The 26,252-nt window shown below is 45.7% G+C and overlaps 1 protein-coding gene across 1 annotated transcript in view; it reads left to right on the top strand.

Moving 5' to 3' along the window:
* Positions 1 to 26,252, top strand: part of MTMR14 (myotubularin related protein 14) — a 49,053-nt gene that overhangs the window by 5,410 nt on the left and 17,391 nt on the right. The window contains exons 3-13 of the mRNA XM_007945835.2: positions 3,340 to 3,448; positions 8,205 to 8,280; positions 8,587 to 8,647; positions 10,086 to 10,208; positions 11,549 to 11,622; positions 16,860 to 16,930; positions 17,526 to 17,600; positions 23,103 to 23,169; positions 24,314 to 24,399; positions 24,692 to 24,768; positions 25,051 to 25,087. Coding sequence (XP_007944026.1) covers positions 3,340 to 3,448; positions 8,205 to 8,280; positions 8,587 to 8,647; positions 10,086 to 10,208; positions 11,549 to 11,622; positions 16,860 to 16,930; positions 17,526 to 17,600; positions 23,103 to 23,169; positions 24,314 to 24,399; positions 24,692 to 24,768; positions 25,051 to 25,087 — 856 coding nt within the window. The remainder of the gene's footprint in view (positions 1 to 3,339; positions 3,449 to 8,204; positions 8,281 to 8,586; positions 8,648 to 10,085; positions 10,209 to 11,548; positions 11,623 to 16,859; positions 16,931 to 17,525; positions 17,601 to 23,102; positions 23,170 to 24,313; positions 24,400 to 24,691; positions 24,769 to 25,050; positions 25,088 to 26,252) is intronic.

Below are 26,252 nucleotides of genomic sequence, written 5' to 3'. Positions count from 1 at the left end.
TATGGAAAGTGAATTTGTTTTGTAAATTTTCACCCAAATCACAAAAAGAAAAAAGTTGAGTGCTGATTCAGTTTAGCCCTTAAAGAGAAGGAAACTAGAATTTGCTTACTTTTTGCCAGGTGGCAGGGGTTTCATATATACTAGCTCACCGAAATCCTGCAACTACCCAGTGATGGTTCACCCCCATTTTATAGATGAGAAAGTTGAGGCTCAGAGGAGTAATTTGCCTTTGCCCAATGTTACACAGATAGTAAGCAGGTTGGGGTTAAAAACCAGGTCTTCGTACCTCTACTATGTCCACCTGTTTGACTTTTTCTTTCATCACCACCACAGTCTCACTTTGTTACGCAAGAACTCACTTTTCTAGCCACAGTCTTGGTTACAGTCTCTGCATAACATCCTTAACCCTAAAGGAGTTATGAAAGTCTCTTTACTTACACTCCTTGTGAGGTCTAGTCTGTTTGTTGAAGAGAAGGGGGCATGTGTATGTTTGGGTGAGAAGAAACCAGATAATTCTGCTCCTTTTTATATCTGGCTTTGTTATTAATATGACGCTAATTAGATTGATTTAAAAAGGATAGAACTGGATTTAGGAAGTCCTTTGGTCTTGTTTGCCTATATCCTCAATTCAATTCATCAGCTGGAAGTATAAACATAGACAGGAATATTGAACAGCCAAGGCATGTGTTTAGAGACCAGACAGAGTTGGAAGCCAGATAAATGAAGGTCCTTACCCTTAGATTTAATGCATAACACCGACCATTAAACAAGTAATAACAAAGTATTGACAAGGACTGGAATTGGTAGAAGTACAGGTGAAGCAGGCTCCGGTGGCCACCCACTAGAATTTAGAGGCTTAGCTTCCCTACTGCCCTGAGACTTTGGGCCACTAAGCCTCAGATTCATCATCTGTAAAATGGGGCTAATGAGAACTAATGGAGATAATGCAAGAATAAGCCCTGTTTTGTGCCTGGTATCTACTGAATACTAGCAACAGGCAATTGATTTCAGGAAGTTTGGGGGCATGTGGTGAGAGCAGCTAACCTAGTTGGGGAGTATAGTGGAAGCTTGGGAAAGCTTCCTATTGGAAGCTATGTGAAAACGTTTTTTTTTTTTCCTTTGTGGAAAGAGTCTTACTTGTGTATAAATGATACTCATGAAAAATAAAGTTCAATCAAATAATACAATTAAATAAAATTTAATTTTTTTTTTTAAATCTCACCACTTGGTAACATCTTATCAGAAACTTCAGTGCATATATTACAAACTTAAGTAACATTGTCTGTGTTTATTCATTCAGATATAAGAATCACGTACCAAAACAACTTAAAGCTTAGCATTGCAATTAAAAAGATCCTAGGGATGAGAAATAATAAAAATAACAGGAACTAAGAGAACAGAAACTGAATTGGTTCCTTGGGTGGGGGACCTAGTACAATAAACCACTGGCTAACTTAACAAGAAAAGATTTGGGCAATCCTACTTCCGTAGTGATAACTGCCTCGGAAACCCAAGGAGGGGTCGCTATGAGTCGGGGCCGACTCGACGGCACATAACAACAACAACAATACATTAAAAGAGCACAGAGCCCCTGAGAGAGAATTACCCACCTTAGTTTTATGGATCATGTTTATTGACTGGAAAAGGATTGGAAGGACTTAACCTGGGAGAATCGAATGCGGCTTCAAGGTGTTTAGAGCTCAGAGGGAGCTGCCGGGAGGTGCCAAGTGAGCATGAGTTGTCACAGAAGATGCTGACCAGAATCTGTGGAAATTGCCTGGGGCCACCGGTAGGTGCTAGGGAGAGCATCTCATGTTCAGGGAAGGAAAATACCGGAGCAAGACTGGATGTACTCTTTGATTTTTCACAGTCCTAGTTTAGTTAGGTAGCTTTGTCTGGAGTGTCTTTTTATTTCATAAAGAAATGGGGGGATTGAGGGTGCATAGCTCTGCTTCTCAGTGAACCATAGATGTCTAGGGACTGCCTGGTGGGTCCACACCACCCTAGAGCCTCTTTAAGTTTGTTGTTGTTCTTGCTTTCTTCAATTAAGAAGAAAAAATCAATTACACAAAATACCTTAAATCAGACCTTACAAAATACATTCTATGGACAGTGTAAATCCTCTTCTTTTACTCCCTCATTCTCTTACCAAGATCATCAAACTGTCTTGACTATTATTTGAAGACCACTTTTTAACTTCAGTTTAAGACCCCCACCTGATAGTAATTTTAGTAGCTGACTTGAGACTATATCTACCTATGAAAAAGCTACTCAGGATTTGGCAAGCTTTTCAAAAGACATATTACTAACCCCAGCAGCATCCAGATACACTTAAAAAAAAGGTGCACCCACAGATGTATGGGAGTCACTGCCTATTCTTCCTGAAACTGTGTACATGTATATATGTGGTGCTGTGCTGTAACACATGGGTCCCTAGGAGGATTAGGGTGTGGAAGGATTAAACCCTAAGAACTGAGCCTGAAATTGTAGCCCTTTTAAGGAGTGAATGTGAGTATCTTCCTCCCTTCTACAGGTTACTCTGCATAGCTGGGATAGCTTCCCACTCTTTAACTTTCCTAGCCTCTTGGTTCCCTTGCTGCCAGAAGCTCTGATGGGCCGACTTGGGGCCTTTGCCAAGGGATTGGTGGGTGTAGCCCATGAGGGTAGACCCTTAAGTTAGGGAAGTGTCATCTGATACTGATGTAAGTTGTTGGAGCTCATCACTAAATATGACTCTCTTCCTGTTCTAGGAGTTCCCTTACCAAACCCAGTACACTAATTACTAAGCTTCTCGATGCCACAAATAGCTGCTTTTTCCCCTTCTTTGCACCAGCATTTCCTGCCCTGTTGGCCATTGAGATTATTAGAGAATTGGAGTGGTGGTGAGGCATCAGAGGGCTTATAGGCATGTGGGATATGGACCCTCAGCTCATGTCAGCACAAAAATAGTCCTGCCATTTCCAGAGGGTCTTTAGGGTACTACTTGTTTTATCCTCAGAATAAAACATTGGACATCCTAACCATAATCAACATTCAATTTGCTATGTGTATTTCTGTATTTATATACAATGACTTCAATTTAGCTTACTTTTTTTTTTTTCCTGCCTTAAAGATTCCAAAATCAGAATGACTTGATGTTAATAGTAATAACATTTTTTTCTTACTTTGAAAAGCTTAATATATCGGTGATCTAGAATTTAGGAACTACTAAATTTCACATGAGTATTCTCACGCAAACAGACACACACACAGTGTTATTTTGAGAGTATATCTATATACATATACACAAGATGCCCACTTAGAAGTCAGCCTGACTTGCCCCTCTCTCCTGTGTGTTAGGTTTGAGAGCACTGTGCAAGTGAGCAAATTGCAAGACCTCATCAACCGCAGCAAAATGGCCAGATGCAGAGGACGGTTTGTGTGTCCAGTAATCCTGTTCAAGGGCAAGGTAAAGTGTACGCCACGTCCTCATACCCCCTAAATCTCTGTTCAAGGGGAACTGGCTTAATGCAAAGTGTAGGGTCTTTATGTTCTCTGCCTTTGCCTGAGTAGTGTCAGGTGGCTACTGGGTATCTGGTGCTGTGGGAAGGAGGCTAAGAAAAGCTGACCATTTCTGATGTGCCTTCAAGAGTGAGACTAAGTAGAGAATGAAAGTTCCCACCAGGGTTCACTCCTTGTGTTCTGGAGCCATAGTGCCTAGTTTCTGATTCTGCCTTTGTTACTTCCTAAAGTTTTCTTCTCTATAAAATAAGACTAACAGTCTTGCCTACATCATAAAGGTTTATGATGTGGATTAAATTAAGGGAGTTAATACGTTGTTGATTATTCATTCTTTCAGTCCTGTAACTCACCAAGAAGTTGAATGCGAGGCACTGTTCCAGACAAGATGTTCATCAGTGTGCAAAGCAGACTAAAATCCTTACCCTTGTGGACCTTAAATTCTGGTGACTCTTTTCTCTTGGGCTCTTCAGTATGATTTCATTTCACTTGTCTTATTATAATCTTTTGGTATAAATGATGTTCCCATTTTGCAGGTGAAACAAAAGCTGTAGTTAACTCCCCAAGTTCACAGTTAAAAACCTGAATTTGAATCTAGGTCATTCTTATCCCAAAACACTGTCAGCATAATACACTGTAAATTAGGTTTACGTGGTATGGTTTTAAGTCTTAAGTATGAGAGGAGTCACCAGAGAGAAGCAGCAGTATAGACTGACAGGCAGACCAGTGACCTCATGAAGAGAGCAAGACTTGGTGTGAATGTCTTAGAGGACAAGTAGAATGCTAGTTGGCAGGAAGAGTCAAGAGGGCATTCCATGCTAGTGATGCAGCACTGGTCCAGGCATGGCAGCGGAAAGGAGGGCCAGGACTGTGCCTTCCCTGACTGCAGTGAAGGCCCGGGCTAGACCAGACTATGGTGGGGATGGAATAGAGGAGACTGAAAACCAGTTGAAGTGTCTGCATGTGCCAGGAGAGCCACTGTGCCTTTTGATCAGGGAGGTACAGAACAAAAGGAATTGTATTTGGTTAGTCCAGGGCAAGTGGGCTAAAGCAGAGGATGCCTGGAGGAGTATGTAGCAAAAATGTGTCCATTTATTGGTTTGCAGATAGCTGAGTGCCTGAGGTGCAGGAACTAGTCATCATGCTGTGGTTACAGGGATTTACAGACGACTCTGCAGGCACCTAGCTTGGTGGTCATGGACCTAGGGCAGGGGGAAGGAAAGATCTGAGAGTTTCTGCTGTCCCTAAGTGTGCATTTCTTTTGTAAAATGGGAGGACAATTGAGAAATGGGCAAGGGACTTGGCTGAAGGCTTTCTTGGGCAGATTGATTTTAGGAAAGAGTATGTTCTGGAAATGGATATCTTAAAGCTATTTGTTCTCACTTACCTTTTGGAAAGTGTTCATGCTCCTAGAAATTATAGGAATCCCAGTTTAAAGACCACTGCTACCTGGAGCACAGCCCTTATCCCTAGAAGTTAACATTGAAAATATGCAAACCAGTTTCCCACAGTGTGTTCCATATAACAGTCATTTAACGATATGCTTGTTGAAAGACTTCCTTGTCAAATTAGAATGAGAAATATCATACCTGAGTTGGCCTAACCTCCAGTCTCCGGGATAAAGTGCACTGCATTGATGTTGTGGAGGCTCTGAGAAGTACTGTAGCACAGAGACCTGGGTACCTTGTTGAATCTGATGTTTCTCTCTCAGTGGTGTGCAGATTGTAAGTAACAAACTTGCCTGAATGCATTAGGGAACTGCCACACTAAACATCTCTAGATGCTTGTGGTTTAATGTTTAGGTGGAGCTATACGTTACATAGTAGGCAGACCTATGAGAAAAGAGCCCTCGGCCCACTGGTTTCAGAGGAATGGCAATGAGTCACTGCTGTGCAGGATTACTCTGATAAGTCTTTGGTGTTCTTAAATGTTCATGAGGGCTTTGCTGTTAATCCTTTCTTCTTCCTTTGCTTCTTCTCCAGACAGTGTGATACCATTTCATACCTCTTAACTTCTCTTAACTCAGTCAGTGTTAATTTACCTAATGCCTTGCTTACATTTTATTCTCATTGCATGTGTCAATTTCCTTTCCTCTCTGCTATGAGCTCTGGCAGTGTAGTGCCTAAGGCACTTGACTGCTAACCGGAAGGCTGGCAGTTCAAACCCACCAGCCATTCCTCAGAAGGAAGGTCAATCTACTTCCGTAGTGATACCGCCTCGGAAACCCAAGGAGGGGTCGCTATGAGTCAGGTCCGACTCAACAACATATAACAACAACAACAACATAATCCCTTTACAAGCAGAAACCTTGTCTTACTAGCAGAGTGCCCACTTGTAAGTGCGTGCTTAGGTAGTTCTTGGATAAAGCAGTGCCAAACCCTGTGCTAGGTTCTAGCAATACCACAATGAAGAAGATGATCCTGTCCTCAGAGAGTTTGGTTAGCAGGAAATGGGAGGCAGCCTTGTGAACAAGTAATCGATAGGCAATTTGAGAAGGGCAAGAGCGTGGGATTTTCTGTTATAAAATAGTGTCTTCCTCAGAGGCTTTTGGTGCACAATAGGCACTTGGTAACGTGTGTGATAGTGGCAATGTTTATCTCCACCTCTGCTTTGGAGACACTTAGTTCTGCCAAGTTGGGGAATGGGAGAGTGCGTTAAGTAATGGATTGCCAGTGAAGGTCATCTTCCTTCAAAACTCAGTTCAGACACTGAAGGGTAAGATACTCCCCCACACCATTTTCTCTCCCAACACTTGCATCTGGTTTTCAGATAATTATAATTGGGACTGTTCGTTTTTCTCTTGGTTACTTTCCTTAAGAGATGGGGAGCATAGGTCAGTTCCTTTAGTTCTTTGTGCCAAAGTTGACTACTGTATTAGCCAATGCTGCTGAATGCTGTTTTACAAGTAGAATTAGAGCCACTCCTAATTAGAGAAATGGAGAGTATTCAGAGTAGATGTTGCTTTTTCAGTCAGGACCTAAGCTGAAAGTGCCAGAATGATGGATTAGGAATGGGACTGTGGAGCCCTGGAGCAGGTGTCCAACTTTTGAGTCCGCAGGCAGGTTGGGCTCTTTATGCAGAACTCCATGCCCACTTGGGAAGCTGGCAGACTGCTTGCTCTCTCCCTCTCTGACTCTGGACATGTCCTGCTGAGCACAGAGCTGGCTACCTCGTACCAAAAAGACAAGGGTAGAGAGAAAGGACTTGGGAGAAGACAAAGCAGAAGAAGGTTTTCTGAACCTTGAAAAGATTTCAAGAATGTCTCAAAGCTCAGCAGCCAAAGAGGGGAATGTGTTTGATCTGCTCTGATTGCCCTTGGAGTTTTAGGAGTCCTCAGCTTGGGGATTGGCACGTTCCTGCCAAGGCACTCCACCTTGCTGCTGCTCATTCCGTGGAGGACAGTGGTTCTTAACAAGGGTTGGGAGTGGATGGGTGGGCCTGGGAGAGTTCAGGAGCCCCTGGAAAAGTAGGTGAACAATGGTGTGCTTTTTTTTTTCCCTCCTAGAAACAGTTTGTAATTTTCATCAGATTTTTAAAGTGTTCTTGGTCCCAGAAAATTTAAGCGGCCCCCAAAATAGGGCATCCTGTTAGGCCTTTGGGAATCCCAACCCTAGTCCTTCTATTTATAGGCTTTCAGAACAATCTTTCCACTAACTGGTTCTCATCCCAGCATTGAAAAACCACTCCACCCCACCCCACATTATATTCATACCAATGCTCTTCCCCTAAGCTGTGACTATTTTGGAGAGCCAGAAGAAGGTCTCGTTCCAACCCATACCCCTTCCTTTGATTTTTCAGTCTTCCAGGAACTCACTTTACATTGCCAGGTTGTGTGACCCATTCAGAAAGGAACTTCATTTCTGTTACTTTATAGGGTCCCCACTCATACCCACTGTCACTCTCAGTCTTTGGCTGCTCTGGGCTAGTGTGCTTTCCTGCCACCCTAGGGATGCCTTCCCATCATGCAGCCCTGCTGGAGGACACCACACACAGCTTATTCAAAGGGGCTGCTATAAAATTGGGTGTTGACATTCATGCTAGTTGGCTAGTTTCTGGAATTCTAACCCTCAAACTGATCCGTTCAGTGATAAGGAAAATAATTTAGGATGTTTAAGCATAGTTAAATCTACTTCATATCCTTGATAGAGAAGAGAGAAACTATGGGATTTCCCTTAAAGAAAGGAAGGAAAAGGACAACCCAAACATATCTTTAACGGGCTTTCCCACTACAAAGGTTGCTTCTCCTTGTGCTGCACAGCTCTAAGTAGCAGTCAGCACAAAGCTGGAGAGGTCAGTAGGTCTGGATCCTTAGCCCAGCTTGCCTCTCCTGTGTAATCTCCCTGTACCTGTTTCTCTTTTCTTTGTCTGAAACTGCAAAACATTGCTGGCCATTCCTACCCCATGCGCTTGTCCAGTGAGAAGGTTAGGTAGAAGGATTCAGTACTGTGCCCAGCCTGCAAAACACACAAGACAGCTGCTGCCTCTCATTACTGCTGTTAATAACACTCTCTTGCTGGGACAGAGGCTGTGGACTAGGTTCTAGGAATGGTTCAGACTGACTGTTGCAGCCTTGCTGCTGAGAACACCCTGGGAGTTGCTATGGACCCATCGTGCTGGCCTGCAGACGTCAGAGGGATCCTGTCTGCTCCTACAGCAGGTATACTTCCAAAAGCCATCTGACCCTGATAGTGTTCTCTCTCTCCCAGCACATCTGCAGATCGGCCACACTGGCTGGATGGGGCGAGCTGTATGGACGCACTGGCTACAACTATATTTTCTCAGGTGAATGTCGAGCAGCATCCTCTGGGACTAAGAAGAACTCAGACATTGCTTACTGCCACAGAGGCCTAGTTGGAGGGTAGGGGAGAGCAGAGTGGAGACCAGGGCCTCCCTTTCATCAGGGACCAGGAGACAAATGGGCTTTCATATGAGAAGATGCTCTGAGTAAAGAGACATGCTGGGTGGAAAGAGACTCATAGCCGCCCCTTGAGAGGGAGCCAGAGTGTCCTAGCCCACTGTGGCACAGCGGGGTTGGAAGCTGGTCAGGAGGCCACTGGGTGGAGCCACTGACACAGGCTTTTCTGACAGGGGGTGCAGATGATGCCTGGGCGGATGCAGAGGACATCACGGAGGAGGACTGCGCTCTCCGGTCAGTGCTGGGTCGCTGGGAGTTAGGGTGTGTGCTGGGCATGTTGTCTGACTAGGGTGGCTGTTTTCATATTAATAGTGTGTGCTTCTCACTGTTCCAAAACATTAGATTGGCTCCTTTTCTCCTGTTCACCACATGCACATCCTGAAAATAGAGTTGCTGAGGTCCATTGGTGGCTTCACACCAAAGCTGACTTTGGTTCTGGCTGCATGGCAACATCTCAGAGAGAAGTACATTCCACATACACACCCTGACTTTCTGTTATAGAAGGTCTGAGACCAGGCCCAGACATCTGTATCTGTTTAAAAGCCCCACAGGACTTTCCTTATGTGGCCAGGTACTGACTCCTGATTGCCTGAGTGTGTAGTGCACCTGCTTCCACGGCACAGGCAGTAGGCTAGAAGTTTGACAGCTGCCTGACTTGAACCCTAAGTAAGAGCTCAATACAAAGGAGTACTTTGAGCCTCTGTAAAGGGAGGGGAAATGCTTCCTACCCTCTTTCTAAATGTTTTTTAAAAACAACACTATAATATTTTGGAAAAACACAGTTTGTACCATGTGAACATCTTTAGTGTAAAGTGTCCCTGGGATGCACACAAGCACCCTGATAAAGTCAGCTGCCCAAAAGCAGACTTGGGATCTGGCTGGGCCAGGGTCTACCTGTTAGCTCTGGGCCAGTGGCTCAGGCTTGCACTCAGGAATGTCTGGTGCTCCATCTGAGATCATTCAGCTTTGTCGTCATTAGGTCATGTTCTGCAGCATGCCCTGTGCTCAGTGATGGTATTGATGGGATACCAGAGCAGAGCATTAAAAACAAAGTTAATGGTGACTGTTTCTTCTTTCTACTTGCCTATATCTTCATGGCTGATCAAAGGGCAGCCTAGGGATTAAGAAAAACTTTATCTTTCTCCTGCTTTATAGACCTGCTAAGTAGAGGGAATTCATTTGCTAGTATTTCCCAATCAGTTGATAAAATGATCTAAGAGTCCATCTCCCAACAAGAACTTCAATCTATTACATTATGAGCAAGTCATGTGGCTAAAAATGGTCATAAGCTGGGGGGAAGGGACGTGGAAGGAGATAAACTGCTAATGGAGCTCTGAGACACTATCAGACACCAGCCTGCTGCTCTTTAGAACTTTGAGATTATCTTGAGTCCTTTGGCTTAATGTCAAGCCAAAAAACCCCTTTCCCATTTCTGGGCTGTAAATTGCTTCTCTTTGAAATATGTCCCAGAGAGCTGGGTAATCTCTTAGAAAGTCACCTTCTCTGTATCTTCCCTGGAACCAGTTAGCCTGCCTTGGCTCTCCCTCTGGCTTCTGGAGGATAGAAGCAGAAGTTACTGCCAGTGACTCCATACTCCCTTGAAGAGCCCTCCTCCCAGAGTTCTCTGAATATATTTGCCTGTAACTTCCTCTTTGGCTCTTCTTCTTTTCAGAAGTGCTGACACACATCTTTTTGATAAGGTCAGAGGCCATGATATCAAGCTGCTTCGGTACCTGTCAGTCAAATACATCTGTGACCTTATGGTAGAGAACAAGAAAGTGAAGTTTGGCATGAAGTAAGTATGGGTACCCACAAGGAAGTGGTGGAGGTGATATGTCCACAGACTCGTCAGAGTAGTAGTGAATAACAGTTTTTGAGTGCTTGCTGTGTGCCAGGCCTGGTGCTAAGTGCTTCATGTGCATCCTCTCGTCGTATCTTCAAACAACCCTGAAAGTAGGTGCTGTTGTCTGCCTTTTACAGATGAGAAACTGAAGCAGAGAGAGGTCAAGTAACTTGCTCAATGTCATCTAGTAACTGCAGGAGCCATGATTCTAATCACAATGCCCTTATCTGCTTTTCATTTGCTGCTGTTAGTTGTCATCGAGTTGTTTCCAACTCATAGTGACTCTATACAACAAAACAAAACACTGCCCTGGCTCCAAACTCTACCTCTGGCAGATTGGAATCTCAAAATGGAGCCTAAAAATCAGTGTGTGCCCAATACTTTTGTGATGTACTGTTATATAAAAGTACACATATGGGCCAGATCTTCATATGATAGGGCAAACATTTTTTTAGATGGAACCTGGGTTAGAAATTGTAGGAGCTTTTTCCAGCATATTTAATACTTTAAAAAATACACATATATATAATACTGTCTTTAATTATCCTAAGAGGTAGTTTTAAAAATAAGGCATAGTGAGGCTAAAGTCCCAGTCAGCTATTTGTAGCTCTATGAATATTCCCTTATCCCCCTTCTATTCATCTGTCAGAATCAAGTTGATTCTGACTCATAGCAACTCTGTAGGACAGAGTAGAACTGCCCAAAGGGTTTCCTAGGCTGTTACCTTTATGGAAGCACTCTGCCATATCTCCTACAGAGCAGCTGGTGGATTTGAACCACTGAACGCCTTTCAGTCAGCAGCCAAGCATTTAACCACTGTGTCACTAGGGCTTCTTTCTGTCAGAGCCATCCCAAGTTTTTCCCTTTTCAGATGCTGTGTTTACCCTGTTTAAAAGGGTGGTCTCAGTGAATACTGGAGAAGATAGCAGGAGAAAAGGAAGGATTCTTCCCACTCCTGGATCAGAGTGGCTGTCTGCCTTCATTCTTGGGGCTTTGGTGGAAGGTTGTCCTACAACTTTAGGTGCTGGCTGAGGTCTGCTGCAATATTAGAGGGACAGCATGCTCTCTTGCCTGATAGGCAAGGGTAGGAGGCAGAGAAATTAGATTTCTTAATTGTTCAAAATAAGAACCACTGAAGGGAATCATTCTTAACTCTGAAGGCTAGCTTCTTTAGCAGGAAGTTCATTTTCAGTTAGTGTAATGCTTGCTTGGGGATTGGTTTGTGTGTGTGTGTGTGTGTGTGTGTATGTATGTGTTGTGATGCCGTAACACATTGTGTCCCTGTCTTGTAGTGTAACCTCCTCCGAGAAGGTGGACAAAGCCCAGCGCTATGCCGACTTCACTCTCCTCTCCATCCCGTATCCAGGTAGGGAGCTCTTTTCAGAGACTAGTCAAGGACAGGCTTCCGAGGACTGGGGGACCTGAGGAGGCCTTCACCCTGTGGGCACCAAAAGCGTTCCAGATGGCAGCTTGTGTCAGTCAGTCAGCATAGGCCCCTGGCCCCAGTAACAGGCTCTCACACAAGGAAGAATGGTGTGCTGGAAGGGCTTTCCACTTGTAGGGGTCCTGGGAGTGAGTCCTGATACTTGTACATGCTAGCTACAACTTTGAGCGAGTTACTTCACCTCTTTGGGCCTCAAGTTTTTTCAGATGTTGGAGCTTGCAGAGGTTTAGCTCAGGGTTTTGTTGTGAAGAATAGATGAGATCATGTATATCAAAGTGCTCTGTGCACATAAAGTATTATTTAAATATGGCATGATGTCATCAGTACTCTATATCAGCAACTAATCATGATGCTCTGGCCCACGTGGATGTGACCCTGTGCATGTGTGTCCTGCTGTGATTGAGTTCTTTCTGGGAACCCCAGCGAGGCTGTTCTGTGATGGAAGAACATACACTTACTCTCCTCCTAGTAACTGAACAGTAGCCTCACCATGTTGTAAAGCACTAGGTATCCCCAGAGCTGCCTTTTATTTATGGCTCACAGAAGTGCATGTGACCTATGGCCAAGGAAGTATTCTGTGCATTGTTATGTGCCACCAAGTTGATTCCAACTCATAGTGACCCTATAGGACATAGTAAAACTGCCCCATAGGATTTCCTAGGCTGTAATCTTTATGGGAGCAGATTGCCACATCTTTCTCCCATGGAATAGTTAGTAGGTTCGAGTAGCCAACCTTTCAGTTCTCAGCAGGGTGCTTAACCATTGCACCACCAGAGTTTCTTAGTGCTCTCTACCAAAAAACCCACTGCCATTGAGTCAGTTCCAACTCACAGTGATCCCCATTGGGTTTCCAAGGCTGTAAATCTTTACACAAGTAGATTGCCCCATCTTCCTTCCAAAGAGCAGCTGGTGGATTTGAACCACCAACTTTCTGTTTAGCAGCCAAATGTCTTACCCAGTATGTCACCAGAGAGTATTATCTACAGTGGGTAATAAAGCAGTCAAGTGTATAATATTTACACTCTGACAGTCCCTAACTGTTCAGTAAGGAAGGCCAGAGGCCTAATGTTGGTACAAGATTTTGTCAACAGACAGTAAGCGTCTTTCTCCTTAAAACCCCACTCCATTTTCTCTTTACTAGTGTCTCCCTTCATCCTGTGTTGGATCTTGTCTCCTCCTTTTGGCGCCACATAGCAAACAGCCAGGATAGGCTTGGTGATGCAACCCACTAGATAGTCAGCAGACCATATCCTCATTAGAACTGCAAGTTCATCTAGTGCTTTGTGAGGAGAGGGCATCCTCGTAAGATGTCAGCTGGTGGTGTCCAAACCACAGCCCTGATAACCTGGCATTCTCTCAGTGGCCTCCAGCTGAGTCTTTCTTCATTGTTTTGCCAGTGCAGTGTTTGGTGCAATAGGACCTGGGCATGAGTCCCAGTTCTAGCTCTGTGTGTCCTTGAATAAGTCCCTTAACCTTCAGACCCTCAGTTTCGTCCTCCATAAAATGAGAAGAATGGTGCTTATTTTAGAGCGCAGCATCAGACCCATCCATACTAAGTGCTCAGAACGTTATAGGCTAAAGGGACTGGGTCTAAAGGTGATGGGTAGGGAGAAAGGTTCAGGAAGGCCTCCTCTTCCCTAAAAGCCACTTTCGGCACATGCAGATGTCAGTGATGATGCAAAAGCCTGATTCCCATCAGCTTGACAGTGTCAGAACCACATTGTCACTGAAGTGTCCAGCCATGGGTGTCTTCACAGAGCCATCAGGGAGCTCTAGAACTGGTTTTCAGACTTCTAGCCCCACAGACCACAAACTCATTGTCACCAACAGTCAAGTTCTCTAATGCTGGAGGGACCGGGCATCGTTATTTTTGTTGCTCTTTAGGCTCCAAGTAGGACTTGGTTTAGAAAAATTAGTTTTACTGGAAGTTTGAAAACCACTGTTCCAAAGATAAGCACAGTGCCCTTTCTGCTGTAATTTGGCAACTTGTTATAAGAATCCCAAAATGTTAACACCTTTTGGCCCTATTCTTCTTCTGGCAGTCTGTCAGTAGACTATAATCCAGTTGCTGTATGGCTAAAGTTGTTCATTATATTTCTATTTATAATAGCAAAACATTGGAAATATTTTCATTAATAGATTAATGATTAAATAAATGATGTACATCATTGATATATTTCACGATCATAGAAAATGTCTTAAGTTTTTAGGCATGGAAAAATGCTGAAGGTGATAAACAATTGTGGTGGTTAAGTTTGTGTGTCAACTTGGCTGGGCCTGGTTGAGTGGTTAGGCAGCTGGATGTAGTATTCCCCATGATGGAGATAGTAATCAGCTCCATGGTGGAATCTACTGTGAGCAGCTGAGTAGCTGCCTTTGGGTATGTGGTCTGCTTCCTGTATATAAAAAACAGCTTTGGGAATGATCTCTAACTTATGGCACACTTGAACCCTGCATGCAGCTGTGTCGTTGTTCAGCAGCCTGCCATGCTTGCCAACCTTGGGACTTTTAATGGACTTGAATTAATGGCCTGCCGTGTGGTTTGGTAACATCAGGACTGTGCCTTTTCACTCTTGTCGACCTTGGGTTTGTCAGCCTCAGTAGCTAGCAGCTGCCTGAGTAGATAAGATGCCTCTAGCTTCAGTGGGCTGGGAACAAGAGGCAGAGCTGAAGGTTGAGGGGCTTTCACCCAGCCCCTAGAGACTGGCACTTTGAACTCAGACTTCTAGCCTCCTGAACTGTAAAAGAATAAAGTGTTTGTCAAGCCATCCCATTTGTGATAGTTCTGTTAAAGCGGTACTAGGTAATCGGAACAACGATAATAAGATTATATCTATTATATAATCTCCCATATATAAAGGGGGCAAAGTGCTTACAAATAGAAAAGTTAGAAGGAGATATGCCAAAACAGTAAGGTGACAAGATCTTTTTCATATTCACACACTACTTTGGACAGTTGTATATGTTGTGTGGGGGTTGCTGGGCAGTAGGTGAGTAGGGGATATGGAACTAAAGAGAGATGAATGACAATCAAAAAGCCAAGGCAGAGTTGCGGGAAGGTGGCATTGCACACCCAAAGTAAAAGAATGGAGAGAAAGATTTGTTACTTGATAAACTCAGTGCTCCTGGTTATTTTTGTTTTTTGTTTTTCCCCATGTGCCTGAATTACTTACATAATAAGGAAGAGAAAAAAAATTACTATTTTTCAAACCATATCATGAAATTCATTTTAATGCCATTGAAGGGAGTTTCAGCTGTTCCCCATCGTGACTTTGAAGCCCATACAGGAACTGTGATGGTATCAGTTCTAGCTGTATCAAACTAATTTGGGCTTAAGCCGACCCTTGAAAATGAGAATTGTTCTGTGGGCACTTCCTTCTAGGTACCAAAATAGGCAGGCCAAGGACTCTGCAGAATAAACCTAATCCATTTTCTACTTGAGTGAATTGCTGCTTGCACCCTTTGTGGCTCCTCACATCATGCTTCTCAGTTGTTTGGGTGATGAGCATCAGGCACTGCCCTAGGAACAAAGTCTATTTTAATTCTATTGGTTTTTCACAAAAAAGTACTTCTGTTATAGACTGGTCTGAGCTCAGCCTGGAGCTGATGGTGGTGATTTTAGCAGCTAGAATTTAGGGAAAATGGAACACTTCACAGGTGCTCAAGACATAATTGGTGTGTCTTCTAAACCTTGGCTATAAACTTAGGGCCTCCTTCTGATATTGATATTTTTTTGTCCTTGTCGGTGAGGTACCCAAGAATAGGCTGAAGTATTATAGCTGAGCTTTCTTCCTGACTTCATCAGCAGTGAGGCCTGGGGGGATTAGAGCGCAGAAGTGTGTGTATAAAGAGAGTTGAGTCTGGAAAATACATGGGTGGGTCTTCAGCCCAAGAATAAGCTCTCCCACCTTCCACACTTTCCTTTCCAGAAGAACCTTTCCAAACTTCCCTGGCGTTGCCTCAAAAGGGAACTTGGCCCAAGAGTTGCTGGAGAGGTCTGTGTGAATTTTTTTGGCCTTTGGCCACTTCCACAGAAATCAAACAACTGTTTGCCTTCAGGGATCTCATCCAAATTACACATGTGGCCAAAGCCATATGACCTCTCAAGTTTGTGTTGGCCCAGGTTGAGGAACTGAGAGTAACAACTGCAAGAAGCTACTCTCAAGTGCCTTTTCCCAGCCTTGTTGCTTGAACCTCCTCATGGGCCTGGGATAAAACTGTGTATGATCAGACTTAGCAAGTGAAAACTATAGTCCGACACACAGGACTGATTTTCTCTGCCCAAAGGTAGCAATCCATAGCTTCAGAGCAAAGCAATGGACTTTCAGCTGCAGACAGGCCCGGGGCCTTGTGGCTATAGCAGTGCAGTGATAGTAGTATGCTGCAGTATGACTGCTATGTGTGCCAGGGCTCTGCTCGATGCTTTATGTTTATCATTTCCATCTTTAAACAGCCATTTTACAAATGAGGAAAGCAAGACTTAGAAGTTAAACAACTTGTTCACAGTCACAGAGCTAAGCAAAGAGCTGGGAATGTTGCCAAAGCCCTATTCTCTCCACTATTTCTCTTTATCCCTGTGGACCTACTCTAGTGGAGTTTATGGTTTTCCCAGTGTCAGTTTTGTTGGAGATGGAAATGCCCTTGAGTACCTATTATATTTCAGACCCCGAACTTGGTCTTTTCCAGTATGATTAACATTTAGTCTTTATTCAAAGGACTAAACTACTGCCCCCCTTAAGAGTGATCATAACTAGAGAGGTGGTAGAGAAGGGCAACTGGGTCAAATTGTGAGCCATGCTTTTGTTTGCTGGCTATGTGTCTTTGTTGGCACTGCAGGGACATGTAGAATTGGAGGGACCTGAAAGGAGGGAGAAGTGCCTGATGCTGAAGAGAGCAGGTAAAGAGAGCTTCCAAAAGGTGTGAAGGCAGGCAGCACCCCATAGAGCAATGGAGGCTCATTCCCTGCTCTCACCCACCCACCCAGTCTAGCCCCTGTTCGTATCGGCCTTAGCTCTTCTGAGGCCCATCAGCATAAAGAAGCACGCGAGCTGGTGGCTGCCTCAGCCTGTCAGCACGTGGGGCACTGGCTCAGCCAGGGCAATCTCAAAAGATCTCAGGCTAGGGAGGTAGGGTATCATAACTCTGCCCTTCTTTTCCAGGCTGTGAATTTTTCAAGGAATATAAAGATCGGGATTACATGGCCGAGGGGCTCATTTTTAACTGGAAGCAGGTATGAGCAGTATCGTTCATCAGCTTGCATCTTGTGTTTGTTTATAAAGGGAGACCAAAGAGAGCAGCTAGAAATATTTTTGGGGAAAACAATTACTCTTTTCCTTTCTCTTCTTTTTCTTCGATGAATCTCATTACTTCTTTCCTCTAAACATACATGTTAAAGTTCTCATCATATATACTTTACTCTCCCCCTTTCAATCTCTTCTTTAAAGGAATTTTTTTTTGAGACTAAAGGAAAAGTCTTTCTTCTCCCAGCTGTCTGTGTAAAGACCAGGAGCCGTTCTGTTTCTTCTCCAGTCGGAAACCTGCTGGGGGCAGAACATAAGTTAATTGTGTATTTCTGCAGCAAACACTCAGACGTCTTACTGCCAAAGCCCATTTAGCCAGAGTGATCTAGCCACTTTGATTTTTAACTGTTCCTCCCATTGTAGCACAGGCGTCTGGCCTGGAAAAAGCAAGAGCTGTGGTGAGGCCTCCTGCCTGTGGTCATCATAGCCTCTTAGTCACAGCTAGTGATAGGGCTGCCACCTGCCCCCTTGCCACAGCCTCTTCTTGTGCCCAGCCTGCATCTCATGGTGTCTTTCTGTCCCCAGGACTACGTTGATGCCCCATTGAGCATCCCTGACTCCCTGACGCACTCTCTAAACATTGACTGGAGCCAGTATCAGGTGAGGGGCCTGAATCGAGGCAGGTTGGGGCAATGAGGGGAATGACGGGGGTCCTTCATGCAGATGCCTGGTAGCTAGCTTCTGCCCGCAGACCCCTGTGACCCCTGTGCTCTCTCACAACCCAGGAAAAGGAGGGACTGCTTACCTGTTTAACTCTGTCTCTCCTGATCTGCTCCTGGCCCAGATAATCAAAGCTTTCTGAATGTGACTCATTCAAAGATTTGCGTCCACCAGGGGGTTCTGTTTCCAAAGGACCTCTTGGAATCTATTTCTCTGTATCTGGGCTTAAGTGATTCCCGCCCCCCTTTTAAATGTGTGTTCTGCCACAGGAAGTACAGAGCTGCCTGACCTCATTTGATTATAGAAACTTTAAAATTATTTCCATTGTATATCGCTCCTCTGTAACTGTCCACCATGGAAAGGCCCACTGTCTTACTGAATATCCATCTGCTGTCTTAGTTACATAGAGCTGCAAGTGGGTGGCTTTCAAGAATGGGAATTTATTTCCTCACAGTTCAGGAGGCTGGAATTCTGAATTCAGGGCATGGCTCTAGGGAAAGGTCTTTCTTTATGTATTTCAGCTTCTAGTAGCTGCTGGGAATCCTTGGAGTTCCTGGGCTTACAGATGCATGTGTCTTCCTCAGTGTCAAATGGCCTCTCTATTCCCCTGTGTCAGCATATACACTGGTGTCTCATCTGTCTTTATATAACCCAAGTTTAGAATATACCCTTTACTGGTATGACCTCAACTGACTAATTAGATTACATTCAATTACGTTATGGGAGGTGATTAGATTAGATTACATCCACAGGTATAGGGGTTAAGATTCCAACACACATTTTGGGGGGCCACAACTCAATCTATAATCCCATCTATCATGGTAAGCCGTACAGGCCCAAAGGCTGCCAGCAGTTTTGCTCATCACCTGCTTCAGCCAGCATGAACTAGCCTTGTTCTTCCTACTACCTGCCCCATGCCCTGACCCCTGCCTGGCTGGCATTGTTCAGCCTCCTCAGGTCTGGCTTACACACTGTTCTTCAGGGTCTGGCTCAGGTGTCTGCTCCGGGAACATACCCCAGGGATGATCTGCCTCTTCTCCCTGCCCCCAAGGGGTGGGGTACTTGCATCTACATTCCCATTAATCCCCTAGGCACCTCTGCCGTTGACTTTTTCCCAGAACTGTGATCACTGCTTTATAGATCTACTTGGGCATCCCCAACACAGAAGCTGGTTCAGAGCTAAGAGTTTGAAAGACTGAGCCAGGGAATACCTAGAAACATCCCTTTCCCTTCTTTTCCTCTGTCCCTAGCTCCCATCCATTTGAGATCTGTGTTTCTCAGAGGCCCAGCCTATGTTAGGAACTGTGTGCTCCTATATCACTTTATACTTTGTTTTCCTGATAGTAAGGAGGTTCATAAAGGAGAAGGATCTGTGTTTTTCTTTACTTTCTGTATGTTCAGAGCAGATGCTGTATATAAATATTTGAATAAGTGAGTTAGGGTGCTGTCAGATCTCTTGCACAGGTTTCTCCTTATGGAGAGAGGTGCAGGCCAGTTGTCTGTTTTGGCCTGGGGAAGGAACAGGTTTGGTGGAGCCTATCCCTGTGTCTCAAGTCTCAGTCTGTACCTAGTTAGGCTTTGGCCAAAACTCCCTTTTTAATTTGTTGTATGTGGAGAACTCATGTAGGTCTTACCCAAACCATCCTTCTGGTATTTTGGCCCCATTTTCCTTTCACAGGGACAAACTGGGTCCGATAAACTGCTCATCAGATATGGTATGACTGTAGGAATTCAGCATGCTCATCCTGCCACGGCCATTGGCCCCTTTAGAAATGGATGTGTGAAGAGGAGCTGTGCTGGCAGAGGCCTAGAGTCTAGACCTGGCTGGCCTAGCCCTTCAGTCCAGCTCTGTGGCCTTAAACAAATGGCCTTATTCCTGCCCCTACAAAGTGGGGTTAAAACACTATTTCAGAGTGGTGGCAAGGCTCAGACATGATCACTGTGTGAAAGTATTCTCCTGACTGAAGTACTGGCCAGATTTTAGTGGTGTGGTGATAATTAAAAGTAGGCTGCCAGCTAACTCAAGGGAATAAACACTAATCAGATCGCAGGCACAAAGGTAGGAAGGCAGGGCTAGGGTGTTGAAGGCAGAGCTTTCTCTGGGCCCTACCTCTGTAAGGCCCATACCTTCAGTGTGATTCAGCCCATTTCTCTCGCTTGGGCCTCTTACCATCCTCTACCTCAGCCAGAGATGGACAGCCCTCTCTGCCCCTTTAGCATTAGGGCCCTCAGTACTCTTACTCTTCATTGTCTCCCTAAGGTACCTCATTTATCAGTAACTTCATTAGCCAAGCTACCAGGCCTCCCAGTGTGCTCCCCCCTATTAAATTTTTGCAAGTGTCCTTTCAAGCAGCCACCTCTCCCAAGCCCACCCTTACCCCTGCTACAAGACAGACCATCACCATTTATCCAGGCCTGAACCCTGGGTTCATTTCTCCCATATGTCCATCGCCAAGTCATACCAATTCTCTCGATCGCCGCCCTTCTCAAACTCTCAAAGCCATCTCTCCTGCCACTGCCACTAGCTACTCTTGCCACTAGTCCTCTATCTCAGTGCATCTTGACTTGACTGTGGGCCGCTCTGAGGAGTGACTGGGAAAGGCAATAGGAAGCTCTTAGACTAGGACCTAGCAGACAGCAAGCACTTTACCGATAGATCAGGATCATCACTGTCACCCTGCCTAAAAACTCTCTGATGACTCGGTTTCCTCAGGAAACAGTACACAGACCTCACATGGCTTACCCAGCTCTGTGCAGTCCTGCCTTGCCTATTCTTCTCCTTGATCTCCTTCAGCCACTCTGACCTTTCAGCTCCCTAAAAGCAGCATGCTCTCTCCAGCCTTGCAGGAGCTGTCTTCTTTGCCCAAGATATTGTCCTCTCCCTCCCTCCTTTTCCTTAGACTCTCATGTCACCATCTCCAAGAAGCTTTCCTTAATGGTCCCACAAATCAGGTTAGGTTCTGCAGTTACATGCTCCCATGCAACCTAGAGGTCTCCTGTTTAGTCAGCTCATAATGCATTAGTTCGTGCTGTTTTCCTCTCCTGTGACCCCATGAGACCTGGCATTGCTGTATTCACCATGTGTCTCCAGGTCCCAGGCCTCAGGAGACTTGAAGTAATGGTCCCTGAAAGAAGCAGTGGGTAAAGCAATGTGGTAGTCCAGGTGTGTCATACTGCCATCTAAGCAACCGTGTTGAATTCCTTGAGGAATGCTGGTTTTGTGCAGTACCCTATGGCCCCCTCCAAGGGAGGCTGTTCCTCAAGCTGTCCCATAATAGGGCCTTTTTGTGCTGTCTTGCAAGTGCCCTACTATTCCCTGAGCTCTGTGCCTTGGAGATACGGAGATGCGAACATGGCTTCCACCTTTGTGGGGTTCAGTCTCAGAGAAGAGGCAAAAAACTAGCCATGTTGGGACCAGGTTTGCTGGTCTGATAGAGCCTGTTGGAACCACTGAGACTATGGCCCCTAGCTGCCCTTTAGGTCTGGCATTGAACCCACACCTGTGGCTTCCAGCCAAACAAAAGACAGGCATATGAGTTGAACATGTACCTGAGGTAGATACACTCCTTGGAGAGAACAGTCATGGGAGAAAGAAGGACTGTTTATGCACAGGGAGACAGCTCAGGGCAGGAGTGCAAGGAGAGATGGACACAGGGAAGAGGTAACTATCGGGAGGAAGTGGGAGGGGAGCTGTTGCATTGGAGTAAATTATATTCCGTGTTATGAGATAACGTATGTGTGAAATGCTGTATGGAAAGTGAATTTGCTCTGTAAATCTTCACCCAAATCACAATTTAAAAAAAAAAAACTAGCCATGTCATGTGTAACAGAGGGATTGACCAGTGGGCATAGAAGACGACTGTGGAGAAATGATTGGGCTGAGTCATCTTTGAAGGATGAATAGGAGTTGCCAGCCAGGAGAAACACAAGCAAAGACGTGGCACTCTGCCCTGCCCCCAGGGACTTTCTCATGGAGCATGTCTCCCAGGTTTTCTGATGATCAGCAGTCCCTTCAGACGTCTTACTCTATTACTGTAGGACAGTCCCTCGACACAGCATTGTGACTAAGAGCAAGAATGTTGGCATCTGGTAGGGCTGGTACATACCCCAGCTCTGCTCAGCTGTGTCACTTTGGGCCCTTATCAGCCCCGCCCTCGCTGGCTTATGATTCCTACCTCAGCACTGGGAGCAGTGTGAATTTCCGGCTTGTCTCTGATCACCAGAGTCACCTTCATATTGTCACCGTGGTGGTTTACTCTCTGAAGCTCTCCTGGCCTTGGTCACTTCCTGCTCTCCCCTAGCAGCTGCAGTCACCCCCAGCCCTCCCGCCCTATCTTGTGCTTTGTTCTGCATTTTTCTGTTAGCTTCTGCCTCCCTCTCCTGCTCTAACTCACCCTGTAAGAATCACAGCTCACAGGAAGTCTCTTGGTGTTGTGTGCGACACATTGAGCCAGATGCGTTGCGAGACCCCCTTTGCGTTACTACGGGTAATGATTTTATTAGCGCGGTGCTGCAGCACTGCCTCTGGAGCCTGTGAAAGTGGGTCAGAACTCTCTGGGGGCTGTGGGAGGGTCAGGTAAATGAGCTGGTTTTAAATTCCTGGGAAAACCATTCCAATTACAAGTGCCGTGTTTGCCCTCCCCCTGGGAAGTGCTGCCTGCTGGCATTGCCGCCCTCTGCGCAGCCCAACACACTGATCAGCAATTGTGAGGAAAGGCTGCACCCAGCCAGGGAGAAGAGGCCACAGAAGTGGGTCAGGCCCTCCATGAAATCCCAGGTTCCTAGTGGGCTGCTTCTTGGAGGTTAGCCTGGGCCTTTTGCTTAGACTAAAGCAGAGATTCCCAGGCTCTTTACAGCTTTTGCTTATTTTCCATCTCCTAGCTCATGGGCCTTGTAAAGATTTTGTCTGCCAAACAAACAACGTTATTATTCATCAAAGGACAGAGTGTGCAGTGAGTAGAGTAAAAAAGGGAACAAAACATGTTTGGGAAGGTTGGTGTTTGAATTGGTTTCTGTGATGTGGTGGCAGTGGAAGGGATGTTTCTGTTTGGACTTCTGGAGATGTTGGCCACAGGCTCTCAAGGCTTTCTCTTTACCTTTCTCCTGACTCCCTAGACAGCTATGCTGGCAATGCAGGAGCCAGAGGAAGCCACCTGCCATTGCTAATGGCTGCTGGTGTAGGGTGTGAGGTATGGGTTGCCCATAACTTCCTCTTTATTGGCCTGTACATAGGCTTAGAGAACATTGAGTGAGTGCCATAGGGAGAGGCTTGAAGAGGCTACTGGAGCTGGGGAATGTGAGCTTTGATACTATGTCCTGTGACTAAGAGCCTTGTGTATTTTTGTGCTCTGGAATAAACCTTAGCACTTGATTTTTTAAATACTTTAAATCCCCAACCTGAGTTGAAAACTATCCTTAGACCCTTTTATCTTTCTTCAACAGAGTTGGGACCTGGTGCAACAAACACAAAACTACCTGAAACTGCTGCTTTCCATAGTAAACAGTGATGGTGAGTCTCTCTTCCCGAGCCCTTAAGCCCTGTGACTTTGGGTGTTGTCATTCATAACACTCCTGCATACCTACTTTTGCCACTTATATGAGGCTACATACGTTCTTTTTGCTCTGTGGGAGAAAGATTTGGGTATTCCTTAAAATTCTCCTGGCTGGCAGCTTCATTCTGTTTCTTCAAAACCCTGGAAAACAGAAATAAGGACTTACTACCATCTAACTACATGCATGCTTTGAGCATCAGTGTTGTTTGGGGAGCAGGATAGACAGGCTGTAACGCAGACAGACAAGGCCTGAGATGAAGCATTCACAGCAGCCCATAAAGAAGTATTTGGCTGTTTCCATCTGCCTGCCGTGTGTGTGTGTGTGTGTGCGTGCGTGCGTGCGTGCGCGCGCGCAATGTGTTTAGGGCAGCCTGGCTCTTCGATTCATTAGGTGCCAGTCAGACTCCTTTGGAGTTGTACTTGCTTGAACAATTGGAAATTCGATCCTGGGACCTAAAGAATATCGTAAGAAATCGTTCTCCATTTCTTATGCCCACTGTTTGTTGGTTAGCTTCACAGCCAGCAACCATTCCACTTATCCTCCTAGCACCCCTAGAGGAGACTGTCTCTGTTCCAGTAGCGCCACTGCTCGTCTTTGAACCAGTCACTAAGGCCAGGATTACAAAGACCATTCCTGTCCCTCAGCTAGTCACTGGTTCTCCCCTGGGGAAGCACCAATCTGCAGGGGCTTCTGGAAATGTATATCTGAAGAGTTAGATATTGCAGGAACTATGGGGACTGCTAGCATTTAGTGGGTGTCAGCCAGGGATATTAAATGCCCTGCAATTCATGGGACAGCATAGTGAAGAACTATTGCATTCCCAAATACTGGTCCTGCCTTTTTGAGAGATGCTGGGCCAAGAGATACAGGCCGGCCTGCTAAATGACTGTCGAGGCTGAACCCCCGAGAGATGCACAGAGATCTGTAACCAGCTGAAAGAAGGGGTACTGTGGGCAAAAGACAGATGCCCACCACCCCTCTCCTTTCTGGTACTAGATTGGAGAAGAATCTTGAAGAGGCCCACTGTGGGGAGTGGAGATAGACTGGCTCCCTCATGCTGCCCCATCTCATTGGGCTTCCTGTTCTGTGGTTCCACGCAGATGATAGCGGGCTGCTGGTGCACTGTATCTCAGGCTGGGATCGGACCCCTCTCTTCATCTCTCTCCTGCGCCTTTCCTTGTGGGCTGTGAGTATGGATGGCCTGGGGGTGCGATCAGGAAGTAGTTGGAGTTCCCTACTAAGATCGACCTTTTGAGAGCACTAGGATTATCTCCAGAAACTAGAGATTTGAGGTGAAGGACCCCCACAGCTCAGAGCAGGTGTTTTGCTTAAACTTGTTACTGGAGTTAGTCCTTACCACTCCCTACTCAAGGGCCCTGGGCTGTCACTGGGTCTGTGATCCAGCTCCTGGGATGAGGGAGAGGGTGAGGCATTCTCACCCACTTCACGGGATGTCATGTCTTCCCATTTCTGTCCAGGATGGGCTGATACACACATCCCTAAAGCCTGCTGAGATCCTCTACCTGACTGTAGCCTATGACTGGTTCCTCTTTGGGTAAGCTGAGAAGAATCCAGGTTTAGGGTGGGATGAAGGCAAATGGTAGAGTTGATGCTTTGGTGACTGAATTTCTGCACGTGAACGGGTGTGGGGACTCCCGTGACCCAGGTTCAGAGGTGAGACCAAGCCCCACACCCTTTGGAGGACTGAAGATGCTGATCAGAGCATCCATCTGATGCTTTAGTGCCAAGGATGCAGTCTCTCCCACATGATGCTAGTCCCCTGTTGTCCCTCTTGTGTTAATGCTGCTTGTTTTGACCCCATTTTCGTATTTTCCAGACACATGTTGGTAGATCGGCTCAGCAAAGGAGAGGAGGTGAGTCTTGATTCTAGTCTGTGAGCACAGCTCAGGACAAGAGGAGGGACTGGTTGGTGTGTGCTGGGGTCAGACCTTCTGTCCATGGCTTGCTCTCCTCAGAGATCCTGGTTGGGATACCACAGGACAGTGCTCCTGCCTGCTGAGCCTGGGCAGACACCCCTGTGCAGAGTGTAGGGTCACCTGAGACCTTTGTGTTGTTTCTTTCCCTTTTTTTGCTGCCATTCTTATGGTTGGCCTCGGGGTTTGTTTTTTTTTTTTTTTGCACTCTAGGGTCAATTTACAAGTCCTTTTCCATGTCCACTATCCTTACCTCCAAAGCACAGAAATTCTTCTCTGTTCTTTCCTCCCCATCACACCCACTCAGCAACTTTTAAGCCCCAGGACCCCTCTACCCATGTGGTATCCTGCCAGTACCCCCATGCTCAGACCAGACCAGGTGCTGGCCTGCCTTTTACCTACCTGGCACTGCTCCTCCTTCCTCTTCATGCATCAACAGTGTCACTTTCCTCTTTTTCATTGCCCCTACATGGCCCCAGTCTGTTTTACTACTTTGAGCTACTTTTGACTATTTGGTGTGCTTATTTTCTCCACTCACAAACCTGGAGTCAGACTTGAGTTTAACTCCCAGTTGTCATTATTATCTGGGCAACCATGTGTCATGTCATTAACCTCTGTGCCTGAGGCTTCTGGCGTTAAACCTGCAGCCTTAGTTGGAGACTGAGTCCAGATGTCCAACATGAGGCTGCTTTTCTATTCCCTCCATTACAGCCCAGTGTTCTTTTGTGTCTTCATCCAGCCCTCCTCACAGGGCATCTTATCTTGTGCCTCCTTTTGTTCTTTCCTCTCAGCTGCTCCTCTCCCTCCCAAGTCTTTTCTGAGCACTTCCCACATCTGCCAGGGCTGCAGAGCTCATAAGCCTGCTCTTGAGGGAAAGTCGCTAGAGGCGGCTACTTTGGCATTGAAATCAGTGCGTAAAGCCACTTTGTAGCCTCTCATTTGAGACTTGCTGGCATTACAGGACATTCTTCCCTCCATGACCACCCTCGCCAAAAAGCGCAGGCCCGGATCTCAAAACCTACTATACAGCCACAGTAGTCAAAACTGCCTGGTATTGGTTCAATGACAGATACATTGTTATGTTGTTGTTAAGTGCCGTCGAGTC

This window comes from Orycteropus afer, unplaced genomic scaffold (genome assembly GCF_000298275.1).
Source record: "Orycteropus afer afer isolate SDZICR_OR568_19922 unplaced genomic scaffold, OryAfe1.0 scaffold00144, whole genome shotgun sequence".
NCBI classification, from domain to species: domain Eukaryota; kingdom Metazoa; phylum Chordata; class Mammalia; order Tubulidentata; family Orycteropodidae; genus Orycteropus; species Orycteropus afer.
The sequence above is the reverse complement of the archived record's forward strand: the minus strand, read 5'-3'. Positions and strand labels throughout refer to the sequence as shown.